This window comes from Tetrao urogallus, assembly GCF_951394365.1.
Source record: "Tetrao urogallus genome assembly, chromosome: 1".
NCBI lineage: Eukaryota > Metazoa > Chordata > Aves > Galliformes > Phasianidae > Tetrao > Tetrao urogallus.
The window spans coordinates 15,904,379-15,922,994 of NC_136813.1; the positions used below are offsets into that span (position 1 = coordinate 15,904,379).

Consider the following 18,616-nt stretch of genomic DNA (forward strand, 5'->3'; position numbering starts at 1 on the left):
GCTAATTGCATCCTGGCTTGTATCAGAAATAGTGTGGCCAGTAAAACCAGGGAAGTGATTGTCCTTTTCACAGAATCCTAGAAAGGTGTGGGTTGAAAAGGACCCCAATGATCATCGAGTTTCAACCCCCTGCTATGTGCAGGGCTGCCAACCACCAGACCAGGCTGCCCAGAGCCACATCCAGCCTGGCCTTGAATGCCTCCAGGGATGGGGCATCCACAACCTCCTTGGGCAACCTGTTCCACTGCATCACCACCCTCTGAGTGAAAAACTTCCTCCTAATATCTAACCTAAACCTCCCCTGTCTCAGCTTAAGACCATTCCCCCTATCACTATCCACCCTTGTAAACAGCCGTTCCCTGTTGTTGGAGGGTGTTGAAAGAGGGGCAGTGAAGCTGTGAAGAATCTAGAGAACAAGTCTTATGAGAAACAGCTGAGGAAATTGGGATTATTTAGCCTAGAGCAAAGGAGGCTCAGGGAGGTGAATCTTCAGGTGCACCAGTTCCTTCATCATCTTAGTGGCCCTTTGTTGGACTTCTTCCAGTATGTCCATGTTTCTCTTGCACAATTGGACACAGTACTCCAGGTGCAGGCACCAAACACTGAATAGAGAAGTATCACTGCCGTTGACCTGCTGGTGTTACTTTTGCCTAATGCAGTGGAGAATACCTCTGTTCTTCTCAATCGCAAGGGCACGTCATTGCCTCATGTTCAGCTTGGTGTGCACCAAGATCCCCAGGCCCTTTTCTGCAGAGCTGCTTTCCAGCTGAGCATTCTCCAGTGAGTCCTGGAGCCTGGGGTTGCTCTCTACAGGTGCAGGACTCTGCACTTCTCCTTGTTGAACTTCATACAGTTTTTGTCAGCTCACTTCTGCAGTCTGTAGAGGTCACTCTGGGTTGGCTGTGCAGCCCTTTGGTTAATCAGGCTTTCCCAGTTTTGTATAGTACTGTGAATATAATATGAACTCTGTTTTTTCTTTGAAATTGAGAAGGTTGCATTATAATTTTTTGGAATGTGAAACAGGAGCTCATCCAGCCAGATAATGTTCTCATAAAATCATAGAGACAAAGTTGACTCCTTTACATAGATTTCCCCCTAATTTTATGTTGTTTTTGTTTTGTTTTTTTAAGGAATGAGACTGGTGGATCAGGGTACCATGAATCATTGTATGATGCTCTTCAATCCTTACGAGATAAAGAATTTTCTACCTTTTATGACACTCTTAAGGTTGCCAGGTAAAAACAAAGCAAAAAAAACCAGTTGTGTCAACATTCTGTTGTTACAGAAGGAGATGGAGAGAGTATACGTGCATGTGTGTGTGTGCACGTGTGTTTGTTTGTAGTCACAGGATCTTTATAAAAACTATTACAGAGTTTTGTGGGTATCAATTAATACTCATTCACAGAATAAAATTAGCTGTTCTGGACTGTAAATTAATTTCTGTTTTTTAATTTGTGCATATGTAATTTGAGTGTTAATTAGAGATATTTTTCCAATGTTATTCATCCCTTATATAGCAGTCCTCTTGAATAGATCTAGATTCTGACTGTTTTTTTTTTTTTTTTCAGGTCAGCTATTCCATATGCTTCGTTTATATTTATCATATTTTCATTTATTGTCAAACTTTTTTGCTTTTTTTCTTAACTTAAAAGTACTACAAAATTATATTTGCTGTTTAATTTCTGCTCACTGCATGGAAATTATGTCATGGTTATTTGGAATTCTTTGTAGATATTGAAAACTATTACCAATTTTAAAAAATATTGCTATTTCTCTGTTACATCCATAGGGTGAATGAAGTGGAAGAGCTGTGCAAAGGCAGTCTCGAGTCTGTGTATACATTATATCCAAGTCTTTGCAGATTACAGCTCATTGGAGAGCTGGAAAATATAGGTCCACTATTTTCCAGGTATCTTTAAAGCATTGTTTTGTACTGCTTTTTCAGTTTTCTGGATTTTGATAATCAGATCTAGTACACAGCTTAAAATAACCTTAGCAAATTTTATTACTAAACTTTTCACACTCCACCTTAAAAAGTTATGGATGTTAGCTTAAGAATGGGAGCACAAATACAGATGCTTTCTGTTTCCAGACCGAAATTTTTTTGTGGTCTAGTTTTAGCTGTTTGGTACTGTGCCAATATTGTATTGTAATCAGTTTCCTTTGTTTTGAGCTCCCTGGTGCACCTCAGGGCAGCAGCCGGCCTCCTAATTTCTTGTCTGCTGAAATAACTGAATATTCTCTCCCTGTGATTCTATTGAAAATTGCTTCAATCCGAATCGCTTTTGTCAAGAACCAGTATTGCAATCAGCATTCCAGATACTTAACATTGCTTTTTAATAGGGCCAATTAATATCACACTTTCTTCTGCTGTAGTTGTATCAGTTTGGTTGTTTTACAGGCGTTCTACTGTGAGTTAGTGTGTCAGGATTACTAAGAACCTTTGTATTTGCGCTTAATGAACTTAAAAAATCATACATACAATGAAAACCTATACTGCTACAGTGCCACAGAATTCGGATTTATTCTTATTTTAATCAGTATGTGACCTGTAGAGCAAAATGGGAGTTCTTCAAGTAGTCCAGTGACTGTGTGCATGTGATTCCCTTTGCTGATGGTTTTCAAGACAACTTCATCAACATTGTTTACAATGGGATTCTCTGGGCTGTTTCTTGGTTTTGAACTGTAGATTGTGAAGTGCCTCTCTAGTTTACTTTTGTTACTCGTCTTGCATCTCACAAATATTCAGAACAAGAATTAATAACAGGTCTTTTCCATTTTGGTAATGACTGCAGACCTGCTACAACTCAACAACTGAATGATATTTATTCGAAATGGCAGAGACAGTCCCAGCTTCTTGAGGACAGTGACTTCCATTTCCAGGAACCTGTCATGGCTCTGCGCACTGTAATTTTGGAGATCTTGCTTGAAAAGGAGCATGAAAGTGCCAAAAGAGAATGTATTAAAGACATTCTCACCAAACATCTCATGGAGCTCTCTAAATTGGCAAGAACTGCTAATAATACCCAGGTAACAAATTCCAGGAAAAGTTAGTGATGGATGTGTAGTTTTCCAGTTTGTAAAATAAATAACTTGATTTTTCAACAGCATTAAACTGTATTCTAAATTTTTTCAATGAATTGACTTTTTGGAGACTTAAAAAATGTGGAACTTATTCAGTGTATTTATTGGCATATTTTTTAACTTTTGCTCGCAGTCATAAGCCACTTGCTGAAGAAGATAATATTAAAATGAAATTTTTATCAAAGAATTTTCCTATGACTCTACTACTTTTCTTTTGTAGAGTTTTCTATATCCATTTTTCACTTGCACAATATTGTTCTGGTTTTCCACATTAAGACTGCTGAAAGAAGTCTATTGCTTCTGTTTCTACAGTGTTATCTTTGGGGATTTATATCCTGGCAGCACCATTGTACTGTGTGAAATATCTCTGTGAATGGCCTAGTGGGATTTGCAGTAATGGTTTCTGCAGCTGCTCATGCTGAAAACTCTGGCTCATTCTAGCTAATGCATCTGGAATAGTAACTCAACCATAACTTATAGAGCATCCCTATCCTTGAATGTAGGAAATTTCTGTAGGAAATAGTTCCAGCTAAATGTATAACCTGTGAAGATGATTTACTGGTATGAGGAAGTACATTAAAATTTGCTTTCAGAACGTTTCTTGATCTATCAGTGAATAATGACTTAATTAGTAGAAGTCTTTGACTTCATAAAATAGAGCAGTTTACTCAGTGCCTCTAGAATTGTTTGGGAAATTACCTTCTTAATGTTTTTTAAAATCTCTAGCCTACCCAGCTACTAACACTATGCTGAGGAGTGTCCTGTATGAGCCTAAATAGGAGTTCATGTTTTTTACTTTGATTTTTAATTATAGAAAAAAAATATATTAAAATTGAGGTGTTATATCTGGGGAGGTTTAAAAGGTTCTGACATGCTGAGCCAGTGTGTTTCTGAAAACACTGCCATTCCAATCTTTTCAGTGCTGTAGGTCATGTATAAGTTTGGGGACATACTTTTGGGCCTTTCAAGCTGTGTGACGTTTAAAAGGTTCACGTTGATATTTCATGTGGGGGTTTGTGAAGTTCAATTCTGTTTTTGTTGCAAATTGGGATTTTGTTCAAGTCTGTGGAAAGATTGCTTCATCTCTTTCATCTCTTTCATCGAAATGTATACTTAGCATTAGATAGAATATGCTGCACATACAGAACAAATTAAGATGAAGTGTAGAAGCAAAACAAAAATCCATGTATTTGACTTAAAGAATTGTTGATTAACTGTTTTTTTTCCCAGCTTCCAGAAAGAGCTATGTTTCAGATCAAACAACACAACCCCACACAATATGGAGTTTCTGAATGGCAGCTAGAAGAAGCTCAGGTTTTCTGGGCTAAAAAGGAAGAGAGCCTTGCACTGAATATTCTGAAAGAGTTGATAAAAAAATTAGATGCAAATTGGTTTCAGGTATGTGCTGTGTAATGTGAGATCTAAAGGAAATTATTTAAAATCGTATCTGTGGTTTTCTCTTGGAATAAAATAAAAAGGCCATCTGCAATGTTATAAAATGTTCTTTTCAGTCTCAGGATGTGTGAAAGCAAAAAAAAATCTGTGCTAGCAAATTGTAACAAGGGATTTCAGAGGGAATCCATAGGAGTGGCAAGTGTCAGAATTCATAGTTCAACTTCCAGTGCCACCACTGCGAGATTTATAGCTATTTAAAGTCAGATATCAATATCAATTTCCCTTGATTAAAGCAAATTATCATGTTTTGTACAATGCTGTCTGATAGAAGTGTATCTTCTTGTTCTGTGCCAGTTATTAAATGCAATAATGTCCAAGCAAAACTGTTTAAGTATATTATGTTGGGAATACTGTACATCTTCTGTTACAAGACAAAGATTTCATCCTTTGTTTTATCCTTTGTCCTTATTGTGTGGATATATAGTCTGTGATATTCATCAGCTTGTTACAGTCAGTGTTGTCACCTCACGCAGGTGGTCTTTAATATGTGTCCTATGCACATATTTTGGAAACTTGTCCTGCTGTGGAATTAAAGCTGAGCTTACAATCTGCAGGGAAGTCCATTGGAAATCTACTCCATCATCTTTTCAGAGCACTTTTTAACCAATTTTCCATACACATGTCTGCCTGAAAAATGTAATGATCACATATAGTTATCACAATACCTGATCATTCCTACACTGTTCACAGTGATTGTTCAAATTAAATGGGTATTTTAGAAATAACTGTTCTGGAAACAGTTCTGAATTTATTTTGTTTTTGTTCATTTTCATTATTATTGTTGTGCTTTTCATTGTTCAATTTGTCAGATATTTTAAAGTATGTACTGTTCTTATGTGATTCAAATTATTGACTCCTATGCATGTGGAGAGTAAGTGGCAGTGTGGATGCATTGCATGTAATAGACCTAAGTGACTGAATTATGTTTAGAGGAGTTAAAAGCTTTATAAATTGCCTACCTAATACGTCCGTGTTTTTTCATTTGATGTCTTGTTTTCTTTTTTTTTCTCCCCAAATTTGCTTTCGTAAAGGTGAAGAATGATCCTCACCTGAAATTGATGTATACAGAGTGTCTGAGGCTATGTGGAACCTGGTTAGCAGAAACATGTTTGGAAAACCCTACAGTCATCATGCAGAAATACTTAGAGAAGGTGCATTCAGTCTTTGAAATGCTCAGTCTTTGGGATAAATGCTGTTGTAGAATATTTTGTTACAATGTCAAGTACATTTTACAATTCAACCTTTATTTTTGAGGGGTCAAAACTACAGTTTCTTAGTTAAAAAAAAAAACAAAAAACAAAAAACAAAAAAAAAAACCAAAAACAACAAACCTTGTAGTTTCAGGTAGCATTATGTAACACTGTAATCATATGAAGTATTCACAATATGGTTTTTAGAATTTACAGTGAAATATCTATTAGTATTGGCTTAGAAGTGATAATGACTTATAATGTTTGCCTTTTTCCTTCCACCCCATTCTCATCTTTTCACCTTCAGGGTCTGATCATTGGCTTGGTCATATGTACTGTATGGGGATTGTATTTGTAGCAGTTTCATCCCAGGTGCTGGAAAATCTTGCACTCATGCTTCGAAGTACAGACATCTAAAAAAACTCTTAGCCACAGCAGAAATGTTTTTGTTAATGTGTCTAATTTGCCCACTTTTCTTTATTTCTAATCTGTGAAAACTGTATGTAGCTGCTTTTCTCTTTCACTTTCTACATTGTTTCATCACTCTGGTAATTTGTATCAGTGCCTTTCACATACAATTCCCTTCCTTTTTTGCCCTTTTTGACTATTTTTCTATTTTTTCTTACCATGTCTTGATACAAGGTTGTAAAACTTTATGCCTAGCTACTCTAAAAATAGGTTGTATTACAAAAGTAGCCTGATAGGTTTTATTTTGTATTTATATATATTCATCAGAAGCATCCTTAAGTAACACAATTAGTTCAGACAAGCAAGTAGCCCTGCTTGAACCCTGCTTGAAGGATTTGGTAAGATGACTTCCAGGAGTCCCTTCCATTCTGTTGTAGTAGTTTGGTCAGGTATCGTCCAGTAGCCAACTATCAGCCTTACCGTTATTGTAACTTCACTTTCAGGCTGTGGAAATTGCTGCAAGCCACCACGGAGACAACAGCGATGAACTGAAGAAAGGAAAGACAAAGGCTTTCCTGTCTTTGGCTCGTTTCTCTGATAATCAGTACCAGCGAATTGAGAATTACATGAAATCCTCAGAGTTTGAAAATAAGCAGGCATTACTGAAGAAGGCCAAGGAGGAGGTTGGCCTCCTGAGGGAGCGTAGAGTTCAGACCAATAGGTGAGCATTCAAACTGAGAGGTGGTTACTACAGAGCCATTAAAGGTTTCATCTTTACTAGTTCTCTATCTGTCTGGGCAAGTGGTACAGCATGGCTCTCATCTCTACAGCAATGGCTGAATCCGTAATCCTCGTTACCTGTAGTTACTGAACTGGGCTTGGACATTGTCTAGGAAAGTTCTGGTTGGTGAGGGCCAAAACTAAGCCAAGGAGCTTTGCAACAGTTAAAAAGTACGAATGATCATGAGCCAGAATTCATTTATTCCCCATCTGACAGTAAAAATAAGTGAGTTTGTCACTTTTTTCCTATCAAACATTTGGTGAAAGTTTAGAATTCATCTTAATGTAGAACTATTAAAAGAATAAGTGAGAGCAGTTGCAAGCAGGTGGTGAAATCTGAACTTCAACAGTTGGAAAGTGAAATTCTTACGCAAATGATTTGTACTGGATATTCACATTTATACCAAGATTGAGATTAAATCATTAAAAGAGAAAAGACAGTAAGTATTTACTTAGAGTGATGGGTTTGTTTGGAGATGCACCATAGGAATAGCTTCCACCATTTCATTTCATAGATGTTTATTTCATTGTGCTTGTACATATGAAACAAGTTTAAAAAAAATGAAATTGGTAAGCAGCAGATCTAGGGACAGCCCAGTCAGTTAATTGAGAAGTAATTTCTTGTTTAAAAATAATGTTTCTTCACATAGATATACAGTGAAGGTTCAGAGAGAGCTTGAGCTGGATGAATGTGCCATCCATGCCCTAACTGAGGATCGTCAGCGTTTCTTATGTAAAGCAGTGGAGAACTACATCAGCTGTTTGCTCAGTGGAGAGGAACATGACATGTGGATCTTCCGACTGTGTTCCCTATGGCTTGAAAATTCTGGAGTTGACAGAGTCAATGAGATGATGAAGGTACGTCTCCTGCTGTTTTTCCTGAGGATGCTTTTACATTCATTATCCATCTTTCTTCTGCTCCTGTTTCTAGAAGATGAATTGTGCTGTGCTGTATGCTTTTCTTTGTATTTCCTTACCTTTTTCATCAAGACCTGCCTTTTCTGGTCATTATTGCTCATCAGTGAGTTGCTTATCAGTGACAGCTGTCATTCTCACTGCATTTTAATTTTATTTCAATTTAATGAAGCATTTTAAGTTGACATGTCTGTAGGATGAAATGTATTCATGATCCTTCACTGTTTCCAGTGTTGCTCTTTACATTCCTTGTTTACTACGAATGTCTTTCTTCATCATCTGTGAGTATGTTGTTCTAGAGATATGTATTGTACACTCTTCTGCGTGAAAGGATGTTCTTTTAGGCTCTCTGTAAAACACAGTAACCAAGGATTATTAAGGTTTTCATTCTCTGGTTGGTTCTGTAATTTCTGCAGTGATGCAGGATGTCTTTTTGTTCTTACATGAATGATCTGAATTTGTAACAGGTCTATGGAATTTGTTGCTTCATTTTGTCTTATAATTAACTTTGGAGAATAGTAAGTTTTCCTTTAATTGTACTTTTAACACCCAATTATTTATTGTCTTAAGCTAGATTGTAAGGTTTTATTTTTTTGTTGTTTTTGTTTTTTAATTAGTGAATCTAGATTTGAGGGTATTCTGAATTAATATGTCTAAGCTCTGCTCTAATAGAACAGCAAGAACTGTTGGTCACCAAGGCCTAGGAACATGAACCAAGGTGCTGTGATGCTCGCTGGATTGCCATTTGGTCACACAGCAATGATTACTCTGTTTAAATATAACAAACAAAACCAGGATGTCTCCCCCTTCCCTGGTATTTTATGATTATGATACTTTTTGGTGTTTAATGCAACTTTTTAACTGAATTTTCTCCACTACAGAAAAATGCAGAGAAAATCCCTTCTTACAAGTTTTTGCCTCTGATGTACCAGCTGGCTGCTCGAATGGGAACCAAGATGATGGGAGGTCTAGGATTTCATGAAGTTCTGAATAATGTAATTCATCATTTTTGTTTCTGAAGATACTTTGATAGATGTAGTGGTACATTCTCCTAAACAATATGCATCTTCCTTTGTGCAGTCATAGTCCAATGAGTTATGGACATGATAAGTGCTGATTGAAATGAGTGATGCATGGAGGGATCAAGGAGGGAGAAGATTGGGATTTTTACATTGTTACATCGTTGGTTTTGTTGTTGTATAAAACTAGTCCTATGCAGATATAGAAATGCATTATGAATGTATTACCATTGTGGAGGTAATGTCTAAGTGATTCCTATTCTTTATTTCTCATGGAGAGTGTTAGAAGCTTAAAAAACTAATGCTGTTAATTAATTAATTTTTCTTTCTCCCATATGCTTTTCAATAATGGAATCTTCTTGTTTTTCCCTGACAGCTGATGTCCAGGATTTCACTGGATCACCCACATCACACTTTGTTTATAATACTGGCCTTGGCAAATGCTAACAAAGATGAACTCCTGACAAAAACAGATGCAAAAAGAATAAATAAGTTAATTAAAAATGCACCAAAAGAAATTTCACAGCTTGATGTGGTAACTGTGAAAAATTCTATTAATCACATTCAGTCTTGTAATAAATATCTCTGTTATTTGTTTTAATGAATATTTTGTTGTAGAGCTCAGCAGCTGACTTTTGTTAAGAAAATTTGAGAGGAAAAAAAGGTGTTTTTTTTTGTTTTGTTTTTTTTTTTTGTGACAGTAGAACTTTCTTTGTATATGAAGTGATTACTACTGTTGAAATAGGCTATTACTCAAGCTGAATAAAGCAAGGTTAACATTTCCTGCAATAGATACCCCCCAGTTATTGCATAGCATTTTGTGATAAATGTCCTTTACTTGTTATTTAAGTAGGGGCTTGAGCACATCTGTTGTTGAAAGTTGATACTGAAAGGAGCATTAAGTGGTAACATCTATTCAAAGTGTTCAACCTTATGTAGTGTGCTTTTGTTTCTTTATATGATGTTAATGTTAAAAGCCATGGTGATATGTAATGCTGAACTGCAGCTTCATAATAATTTTGTGATTACTTAATTTTTATTGGTACCTGCCTGTGGAACCAACTCATGTCTGGATTAATGCCCTTTCTCTCCCTCTTCACTGTAACAATTGTTTGTCATTACCCTCCTACCCCTCTCCTGATACAAATTTTCACCACATTTGTATGTGGCTGTTTTTTCTTTTGTTATCCCACCATTCGGAGTAGGCCTGTTCTAAACTGAACTAAGTCTGACAACATTAGGTACAGAAGGGACATGTGGTCATATTTCTTCCCTTGTATTCAGGCTTCTACTTCATTTGGGAGTAAGCAATGGAAGCAGGAATATGAGGAAAGAACATCCAAAACCACCTGTCCCTTTTTTTCTGAAGAATTTTTGTCGTTTTCTTGCACTCTGACTGGACAGACTTGCTCCATTTCTGCCCACAGTAATATTCAATTTTTCTCTTTATCTGAGAGATAAAAAGCTCATATCAACAGAGCTGTCAGTTACTGCAATTTTCTATGTTTTCATACAATGGATCTCAATTGTACTTAAGTAACTGCTTGCTATTATGCATCTTTAGTTGAACAAAGTGTCATTTGCAATACCTGATTTTTATACTTTTCTATTTTTATATTTAAGGACCGAATGGAGGCAGCTAGAAATATAATCAACATCATAAGAAAAAGGAGAGCTCACATGGTTAGAGATGTAGAAGCGCTTTGTGATGCTTACATCATGTTAGCAAATGTAGATGCTACTCCATGGAGAGCCCAAAGAGGTAAGTCATGAAAAAATGATTTGATGGTTTTCATTTTCAGTAGTGAAGATATGTGTTACACATGTTTTTCAGCAACAAAAAAAATCTAGATACTGATACTTTGTTAAAGGAGGTAGTGTGCTAACATTTTGCCCTGCTTTTTTTAAATGTAGAATTTAGCTTGGATTAAAGGTTGTAGGCATTGCTTACACTGTAAGATTTCGACTTTGTGAGTATTAAACTCCAGAAAACTCCAGTTGTGCTGTGGTCATCTTCATCAGCTCAGAAGTATGCAGTGGGATTTTGGGTCCCAAAAGCAGTGTAAACTGCTTTTCGTGAATGTATGTTTATAATTCTAAGTATAAAGGTATGAATTCCATTTAATTACAGGAGGAATAAGTATTCCAGCTGACCAGCCAATTATTAAACTGAAGAACCTGGAGGATGTTGTTGTTCCTACCATGGAAATTAAGGTGATTGAAATTGAAATAATTATATGCTACAATATTGTATCTTAGGATTACCTTCAAGTTTTTATGACAGTCAGACTGTGTATCTCTTTATCACATTCTGGAGATCTTTACAGGTCAGTTTACCTGGATTACTTCCCTGTGAGGTGGGAGATGCCAGCTGAGATCCTTCTCATTAGAAGGCCCTTAGAAGACCTTGACCCAAAGTTCTTAGCTTTACTAGATAGGGGTTTCTTTTATGAAAATGATTTTGCCACTGGTTAGTCTTTGATCATCTAAAGGGGTGATGAGATCCCTACACCACAGAGAAGATCTGGGAATCTGAATCTCTTATTTTGTAGGTGCTAGCTCAGAGTTTTAGGGCAGCATTCAATGTTCAGAAAGGTGTGAGGTGTAATAGGTCTGCCTCTTCTGCTGTTCCTAAGGGACTAGTTTATGTGCTTTAGCATTCAGTAATGGTGAATGATCCATTCTCCTTAGCATAAATAGGTGGATGTACTGGCACTTATCCTTAGGTGTCCAAACATGTGGGCATATTTCCTTTACCCAGGAAGCCTAGCAGTTTCGGGAGTATGTAATTGCTTTTTGAGCCAGCCATCTAAAATTTAAATTTTGAAGCTGATCTTCCCTGTGTTGAAGTCCCCCTGGCTGTGTCTATACAGCTGAACAGGTAGGCAAGGGAACTGTTTTAGGCTCTTTGACTTCAGAGGCGTGAAACTGCCACTCACACTAAGTCACACTTGTTTGTAGGGCCCGCTTGGTCCCACGTGTTGCTCATCTGTAGGGTGAAATTGTTATTTTCTTCATTTTTATTCTTCCCCTGTTCAAATGATTTGAAATAATAGGTGCTCTGTAATGTAAACAACGTTTCTTACAGCTAACTGAGTAGGGTTGCTTTGTGGCACAAGGAAATGTAGGGTGGTTGAAGAGACAGGTCATACAGATATGGACAGTTTGAGAATCATAGATGAGGCCCATTTGCAGCCCAGTGTAAGGTTAATGTCCTCCGACCACACATGAATAATTTCTGGCAGAATGCTTGTTGGCACAAGATGAAGTTGTGTCATTGTTTGTTGAGAAGTCTACAGCCCCACATCCCCTCTACCAGTGAGGCAAGCAAGCAGGAACTACTCTCATGCCTTTGCTCAGCATATTTTTGTAGCTTTTAAGGATATTATCATTGTAAATGACAGAACACTTACAATAATATTTAAAATGTGGTTTGCAAACATCTCATTAATGTTTTCTCTGAGGCAAATGCAGGTATTATTTCTATTGATGTTAAGCCAATTTATAATTTCAGGTGGATCCCACAGGAAGATATGAAAATTTGGTGACAGTAAGGTCTTTTAAGCCAGAATTTCACTTAGCAGGAGGTCTGAATCTGCCAAAAAGAATCAATTGTATAGGATCAGATGGTAAAGAAAGAAGGCAGCTGGTGAAGGTAGGCTCTGTCCACTCTGTTGTAGTGGCAATTTTTAAATTGTCGGATTATTTTTCTATAGTATCACTTGTGTGCCATAAGCAAACTTTACACAGTTCAGTTTTCCCTGTTCAATGATGCTTTAGTAAAGGAAATCACAAAATACCTTGTAACATACAATATTTTTGTAAATATCACCTACCTATATATGAACAGTTTCTCAGTGAACTCAGTTGGTTTCTGCCTGGCCCCGATGCCTTGTAAACATTCAGGAGCTGCTGTGAGAATTCTGATTGGCGGTTCAAAGTTAGATAATCATAAAAGTTTTAAGGAGAGATGGGAGTCTCCAGGCATGCATTGTATTCTCACAATAGCAGTACCAACTGATGCTCTCTGTCTGCATGTCAGATTGCTACAAACAGAGAACAAGGCAACTTTTGTAAAAAAAAAAAAATAAAACAAAAGGATACCTTAAGGTACGTAGGTTGTTTGAAACCTTAATTGAATAGCATTTGTGAAAAGAAAAAGGCAGCTTGTCAAGTTAATGATATTCTGAGTGGCAGAACAGGAAGTTGGATGCTGGAAAAAGTGCGCTTTTTTTCCTATTTATGCAAAAGGGCCGTGATGATCTGAGGCAAGATGCTGTTATGCAGCAGGTTTTCCAGATGTGTAACGCATTGCTCCAGCAGAACACTGAAACGCGGAAGAGAAAATTAACCATCCGAAGATACAAGGTAACCCTGGGCCACTGCTGCAGCAGAGAAAAAATACTGCTGATACATGATAAAGTGTATTGTCTCCTCTTTTTGACCCTAGGATAATATAAAACTGTATTTATTTGTGTGTTGTGAAAACTGGCTCTGTGCCTTAAAGCGTGGAATAAATTTGTTATCACAGACCATTTTTTTCCAACCCTTAAAAAGCTGCTGCTCACTGTATATAGAGATACTGTTCAAAGCTTTCTTTGTATGAACTTATGACTGAAATTAAGTCATTTGCAGCCTTTGAATTGTAAGTTATTAAACATGAGCATACAAGTTCTTTAATGAATTCTTGTTAATTTTAGTTGTGCAGTGTTCCTTGCAGTAGAATCCAGAAATTCTGTCTGGAATCTGTTCCTGCGGGATTTGAATTGCTGATCTGTTTCTGTTGGAATTGAGAATGGCAAAAAATTCTAAGTGTAAATGCAGAAAGAGCATTTCAACAGAAATTTTCTTCTCCTTTTCCTTTTTTGTATGTTGGGGATTACAGCAATAGCTGTGGAGGTGAGCCCTGAGTAAGTACTCTAAAAGTTGAAGTTCTTGTCTTTGACAAGTGAGAATTGTGCATTCCAGAATCTCTAAGGAAAGGTATCTGAAGTGCCAGCGTAGTCCAGGAGTTCATAGGTGGAGTTTGATGCACATTTTAAAATAATTTTCAATAAAGATGTGTGGTTTTACGTGTTTAAAAAGGAACAGGAACAGAGAGGAAGAAAGGCGGGATTGTATAATGAGATGAAGAGACTTCCATAAGGAAAGAAGACTGAAGGGAACAGGCCAGAGCTGTTTCTCTGAGGCCAGCAGACTGTTGGTTCTCAAAGCCCATTCTGTGTTCTAGAACACTAGTCCAAACAGGGAAACTGGGCAGAATAATTAAGTTGTACTGAAGTATGTAGTAGAGGGTTCTCTGGGCTAAGAAAAAAATGTGCAGGTATTTGCTAGAAAAGCTTGGTGTTCATTGTATATGACTTTTTTATATCACCTGTGTATTAAGATCATATGTTGTGGTCTGCTGTACGGTTTGGTTTTGTGTATCTTTAAACAAATGCGAATATCCATCCACCCTGCTCTGCAGGATGCATGGTTGTGGAGACGTGTGTGTGAGTGTGTGTTTAACTCTCCCCCATGCAGCACCGGTTTTGTCTGTGCAGGTAGTTCCCCTTTCTCAGAGGAGCGGTGTGCTCGAGTGGTGCACAGGAACAACCCCCATTGGGGAGTTCCTTGTGAACGCTGACAAGGGAGCCCACAAGAGATACAGGCCTCACGATTACTCCGATTTGCAGTGCCAGAAGATAATGATGGTGAGTCAAAATAATTAAAGAAAAATTCTCTGCCATTCCAAGAGGGTTCCTTTATGCTTTTGACGTGTAATAACGAATGTGACCTGTGGCATGGTTCAAATAGATCTTCAGACTGTTCTGCATGCAGCTTGGGAAGAATTATTGCAAAATCAAAATTGCTGAATGAATTCCTGTTGTAAGAAAGAACTGAATATGACTGAATCTACAAGAACTGTACTGTGAGAGTGGTGAGGTGCTGGAACAGGCTGCCCAGAGACAGTGTGGATGCCCCGTCCCTGGAGGTGTTCAGGGCCAGGTTGGATGGGGCCCTGGGCAGCCTGGTCTAGTACTAAATGGGGAGGTTGGTGGTCCTGCATGTGGGGCAACAGGGGTTGGAGATTCGTGATCCTTGAGGTCCCTTCCAACCCCTGTGCCATTCTGTGATTCTGTGAAGAAGTGAAATGTTTTCTAGAATGTAAATATACTGGAATTTCAAAATAATCGTTGCAGAGACCCACAAGATTCAATATGAAGTTACCCTGAATTAGCTGATAGTCACCATATTTCTCATTGCATTGAGAAATACTTTATTTTTAGGAATAAAGCAAAATACCTGAGTACAAGAATATGATTTTAGAATGAAGTTTAGATGAATTACTGTCTTAGTTGCCATAAAAAGGTCCAGTTCCTTAATTGCTCAGTAAATCAGACAGCTGGGTGTGTTAACACTTGCTGTTAAAAGACATTCATTCACAGCTCAGAGAAGGGGGTGGGAACAGCATTTGAGGGGTGGGGAAAAGGATAAAGAAAAGGAACATATTTCCTTCCAAATCAATTGATCACACAGAAAACATTTTTTGTGTGTTTAAAGGATGCACAAAAGAAACATTCTGAAGAGAAATACAACATCTTCATGAAGGTCTGTGACAATTTTCAACCTGTGTTTCGTTATTTCTGCATGGAAAAATTCCGGGACCCAGCTGTGTGGTTTGAGAAGCGATTGGCGTACACTCGCAGCGTGGCTACATCTTCTATAGGTATCACACTGATCTATTAACCTGGCTTTTTAGATTGTGGAAGGAGAAAGTTTTACCACTTTGGAGGTAATGACACTTCTGGTCTTGTCACGTGTCAGAAAAGGGGAGTTGGAGGTGGCAAAAATGCCAGCAAGAGCACCGGCACTATTTTTCTAACTAAAGCTGCTGATTCTTCCCCCCTCTCCTCTTTCTTCTTTTGTTTTATAGAGTATTTATGTGTTTAGGTTCAGGTCCTTTTTAAACAATAATTCTATTGTTGTGCTTTAAGGGTTTTTTCACTTCGTCTGTATCCTAAAATGTTTTAATATTTTAATTTCCTTGTAGTGCTGTCGTTAGGAGTGACTGAAACGCTGATTTCAAATCTGGCATTTTTCTTTGATTTCTCTGTCTCAGTAAGGAAGTGTATGTACAGAAGTTCTGCATTACTTCTGGGTGACTCAGTTCAGTATTAAATCTCTGGAATATATTTGTTAGCATATTGCATACGTTGCAATATACCCTGCTTTAGATACTAGCATATTGCTTGTACGTTTAAGGGAGATTTAAATCAGATGCCTGGGGAACTGAGAGGGCAGTGAGGCACTGGCACTCAGAGCTGCTCAGAGAGCTGTGGGTGCCCCATTCCTGGAGGTGCTCAAGGCCAAGTAGGATGGGGCCCTGGGCAGCCTCAGCTGGTGCCTGATTTAGTGATTGGCAAACCTGCCTGCAGGAGGGGACCTAGAAGATCTCTGAGGTCTCTTCCAGTCCAAGGCGTTCTATGAATCAATGAAACACTCTCTTTTTTTGCTGAAAAATTAAGTAAATCTACAGTTTAACAGAATTTAAATGACAGAATTTTGTAGGAATTTTGTGAAGTGCATTTGCTCTTTAGTGGAACATGGGGGAAGAATTAGTCTCAATTTGTTTACATGTGTTAAAGTGATTCTAATAGTGTTCAGTAAAATCTTCCCTGGTTTTTATGGTGTGTACTTAGGGTTTCAAACTTGCCTTTTTCTTTCAGTTGGCTACATCCTTGGACTTGGAGACAGACATGTTCAGAATATCCTGATAGATGAACAAACTGCAGAACTGGTGCATATAGATTTGGGTAAGTGGAAAGATAAGAGAATCCTTATTTTTCTTTTTGTAGCTGTGTTTGGTGTTTTTTTTGTTTTTTTTGTTTTTTTTAACATATATTTGATCTTTATTTTAGGAGTTGCTTTTGAGCAAGGTAAAATCCTTCCCACACCAGAGACTGTTCCATTTAGATTAACCAGGGACATTGTGGATGGAATGGGCATTACTGGAGTAGAAGGAGTCTTCAGAAGGTGAGTGGTCTTGTATTGCACCACTGTGTGGTCACAAGAAGGCAGCAGAGTAGTTCAGGCACTCTGGTTGTTTTATGTTAAATAGTCCCAGTGCTTGAGGGGAGACCTAAATTTCTATTGATGATATCCAAATCTAAGTGCTGCTCTCTAAATCACACACTGTTATTGATGTAACTGTTAAATAATACAGTAAAATATTTTCTAGATGCTGTGAGAAAACAATGGCTGTCATGAGAAATTCTCAGGAAGCTTTGCTGACTATTGTGGAGGTAACTGTTTTTTTCCAAGAGCAAACTGCCACAGTATCTTCAATCTCTGGTCTTTGAACAGATTGCTGTACCAAATACTTACGTGTTTTTTGTTTGTTTTCTTGAATTTGCACTTAGTATAGTTGGTCAGATTTCTTAATTCATGCTAATTCAGTAAAATCAAGCCCAAGCTAATCTGCATTTTCTTTGGGGACTGTTTCAGACAAACAGATTTCCCTCTCCTGTATCTAAAATACCTGTGACTGTCTTAAAGGCACAGAGCTGTGTTCTTTGCACGAGTGCTGCTAACTGAAGTAGATACTCTTTGCATAAGTCACAAAGAAAAGAATTAAACCCTTAAGCAGCCTATACTGTGCACCCAAAATTAATGATGATATTCAGTGCTTAGAAAAATACGAAAAAAGACCTCTTTGTTGTTACGATGGGACTGAATGTCAAAACTGAGTCGAGTATGAAGAACTTGGCATGATTAGATGTGGTTTTATTGCTGCATTGTCTGCTAAGCAATTTTTTCCCCTCCCCCCAGTAAGTCAGTATGGATATTATAGTTAGCATGAGCGTCAACTGAATGTTTCCCTTCCTTCTAGAGCACTGAACTAGACATAATTAACAGCTGAAATTAAGTGAATGCTTGTTTATGACATAGGTGCTGCTCTATGATCCCCTTTTTGACTGGACCATGAACCCTTTGAAAGCTTTATATCTGCAGCAGAGACCAGAGGACGAGGCTGACATGAGCTCTACTCTCAGTGCTGATCCACGAGCATGTAAAAGGAAAGCCAGGTGCCAGATTTACTTTTCTTTTTGATCTGCCAACTGCACTGTTGCTGTGCTTTACAGTTCTATAGATCAGCATTGCTCGTTCTGTTCAGGATCCGTGTCTAGTGCTGGTTTCCCTTTTTTCTGCCAGCAGTGATGACCAGAGCTTTAACAAGGTGGCTGAGCGCGTTCTGATGAGACTTCAGGAGAAGCTGAAGGGCGTTGAAGAAGGAACGGTGCTCAGAGTGGGAGGGCAGGTGAACCTGCTGATACAGCAGGCCATGGACCCTAAAAACCTGAGCCGCCTCTTTCCTGGCTGGAAACCCTGGGTGTGACTTGGAAGGATCCAGTGTGTTTTTGGAAGAGATTATTTTTCAGCAGCAAATGTCTTAGCATTTCAAATTTCTATTTGCATATTAAACATTGGATCAGGTGAACTGTAAATGTTTATATGTATCGGTATTAGGTGGATGGCTTTGGGTGGTTTTTTTCATTAACTTGTTATCAAGAAAACATTTTCTTCCTCCACTTATGTTTGCAATACAGCCTAAAAGCAAGCAGTGCTTTGCTGTTTTCTGTGGCTTGCAGGGACTTTGCTCATGCATAATGTTCTTAAAGCCTGAGGATCATCACTTGTCTTACTGATTGATATCGAGTCTTGCAGGTAATAATTTGGCATAGTAACATGGCTGTGCAGAATGGACAATCTGAAAAGCAGGCA

General features: G+C 37.9%; 1 protein-coding gene across 1 annotated transcript in view; it reads left to right on the plus strand.

The window, feature by feature from the left end:
* LOC306957685 (serine-protein kinase ATM-like) overlaps nt 1–18,230 on the plus strand; it is a gene marked incomplete at both ends in the record, with an annotated part of 52,810 nt that extends 34,580 nt beyond the window's left edge. The window contains 17 exons of the mRNA XM_079549057.1: nt 1,131–1,235; nt 2,796–3,030; nt 4,315–4,482; nt 6,641–6,858; nt 7,568–7,775; nt 8,714–8,827; nt 10,475–10,613; nt 10,983–11,065; nt 12,366–12,506; nt 13,103–13,219; nt 14,395–14,544; nt 15,395–15,560; nt 16,561–16,647; nt 16,753–16,867; nt 17,073–17,136; nt 17,783–17,919; nt 18,047–18,230. Coding sequence (XP_079405183.1) covers nt 1,131–1,235; nt 2,796–3,030; nt 4,315–4,482; nt 6,641–6,858; nt 7,568–7,775; nt 8,714–8,827; nt 10,475–10,613; nt 10,983–11,065; nt 12,366–12,506; nt 13,103–13,219; nt 14,395–14,544; nt 15,395–15,560; nt 16,561–16,647; nt 16,753–16,867; nt 17,073–17,136; nt 17,783–17,919; nt 18,047–18,230 — 2,431 coding nt within the window. The remainder of the gene's footprint in view (nt 1–1,130; nt 1,236–2,795; nt 3,031–4,314; nt 4,483–6,640; nt 6,859–7,567; nt 7,776–8,713; nt 8,828–10,474; nt 10,614–10,982; nt 11,066–12,365; nt 12,507–13,102; nt 13,220–14,394; nt 14,545–15,394; nt 15,561–16,560; nt 16,648–16,752; nt 16,868–17,072; nt 17,137–17,782; nt 17,920–18,046) is intronic.
* Between the last annotated feature and the right edge of the window lie 386 nt (nt 18,231–18,616).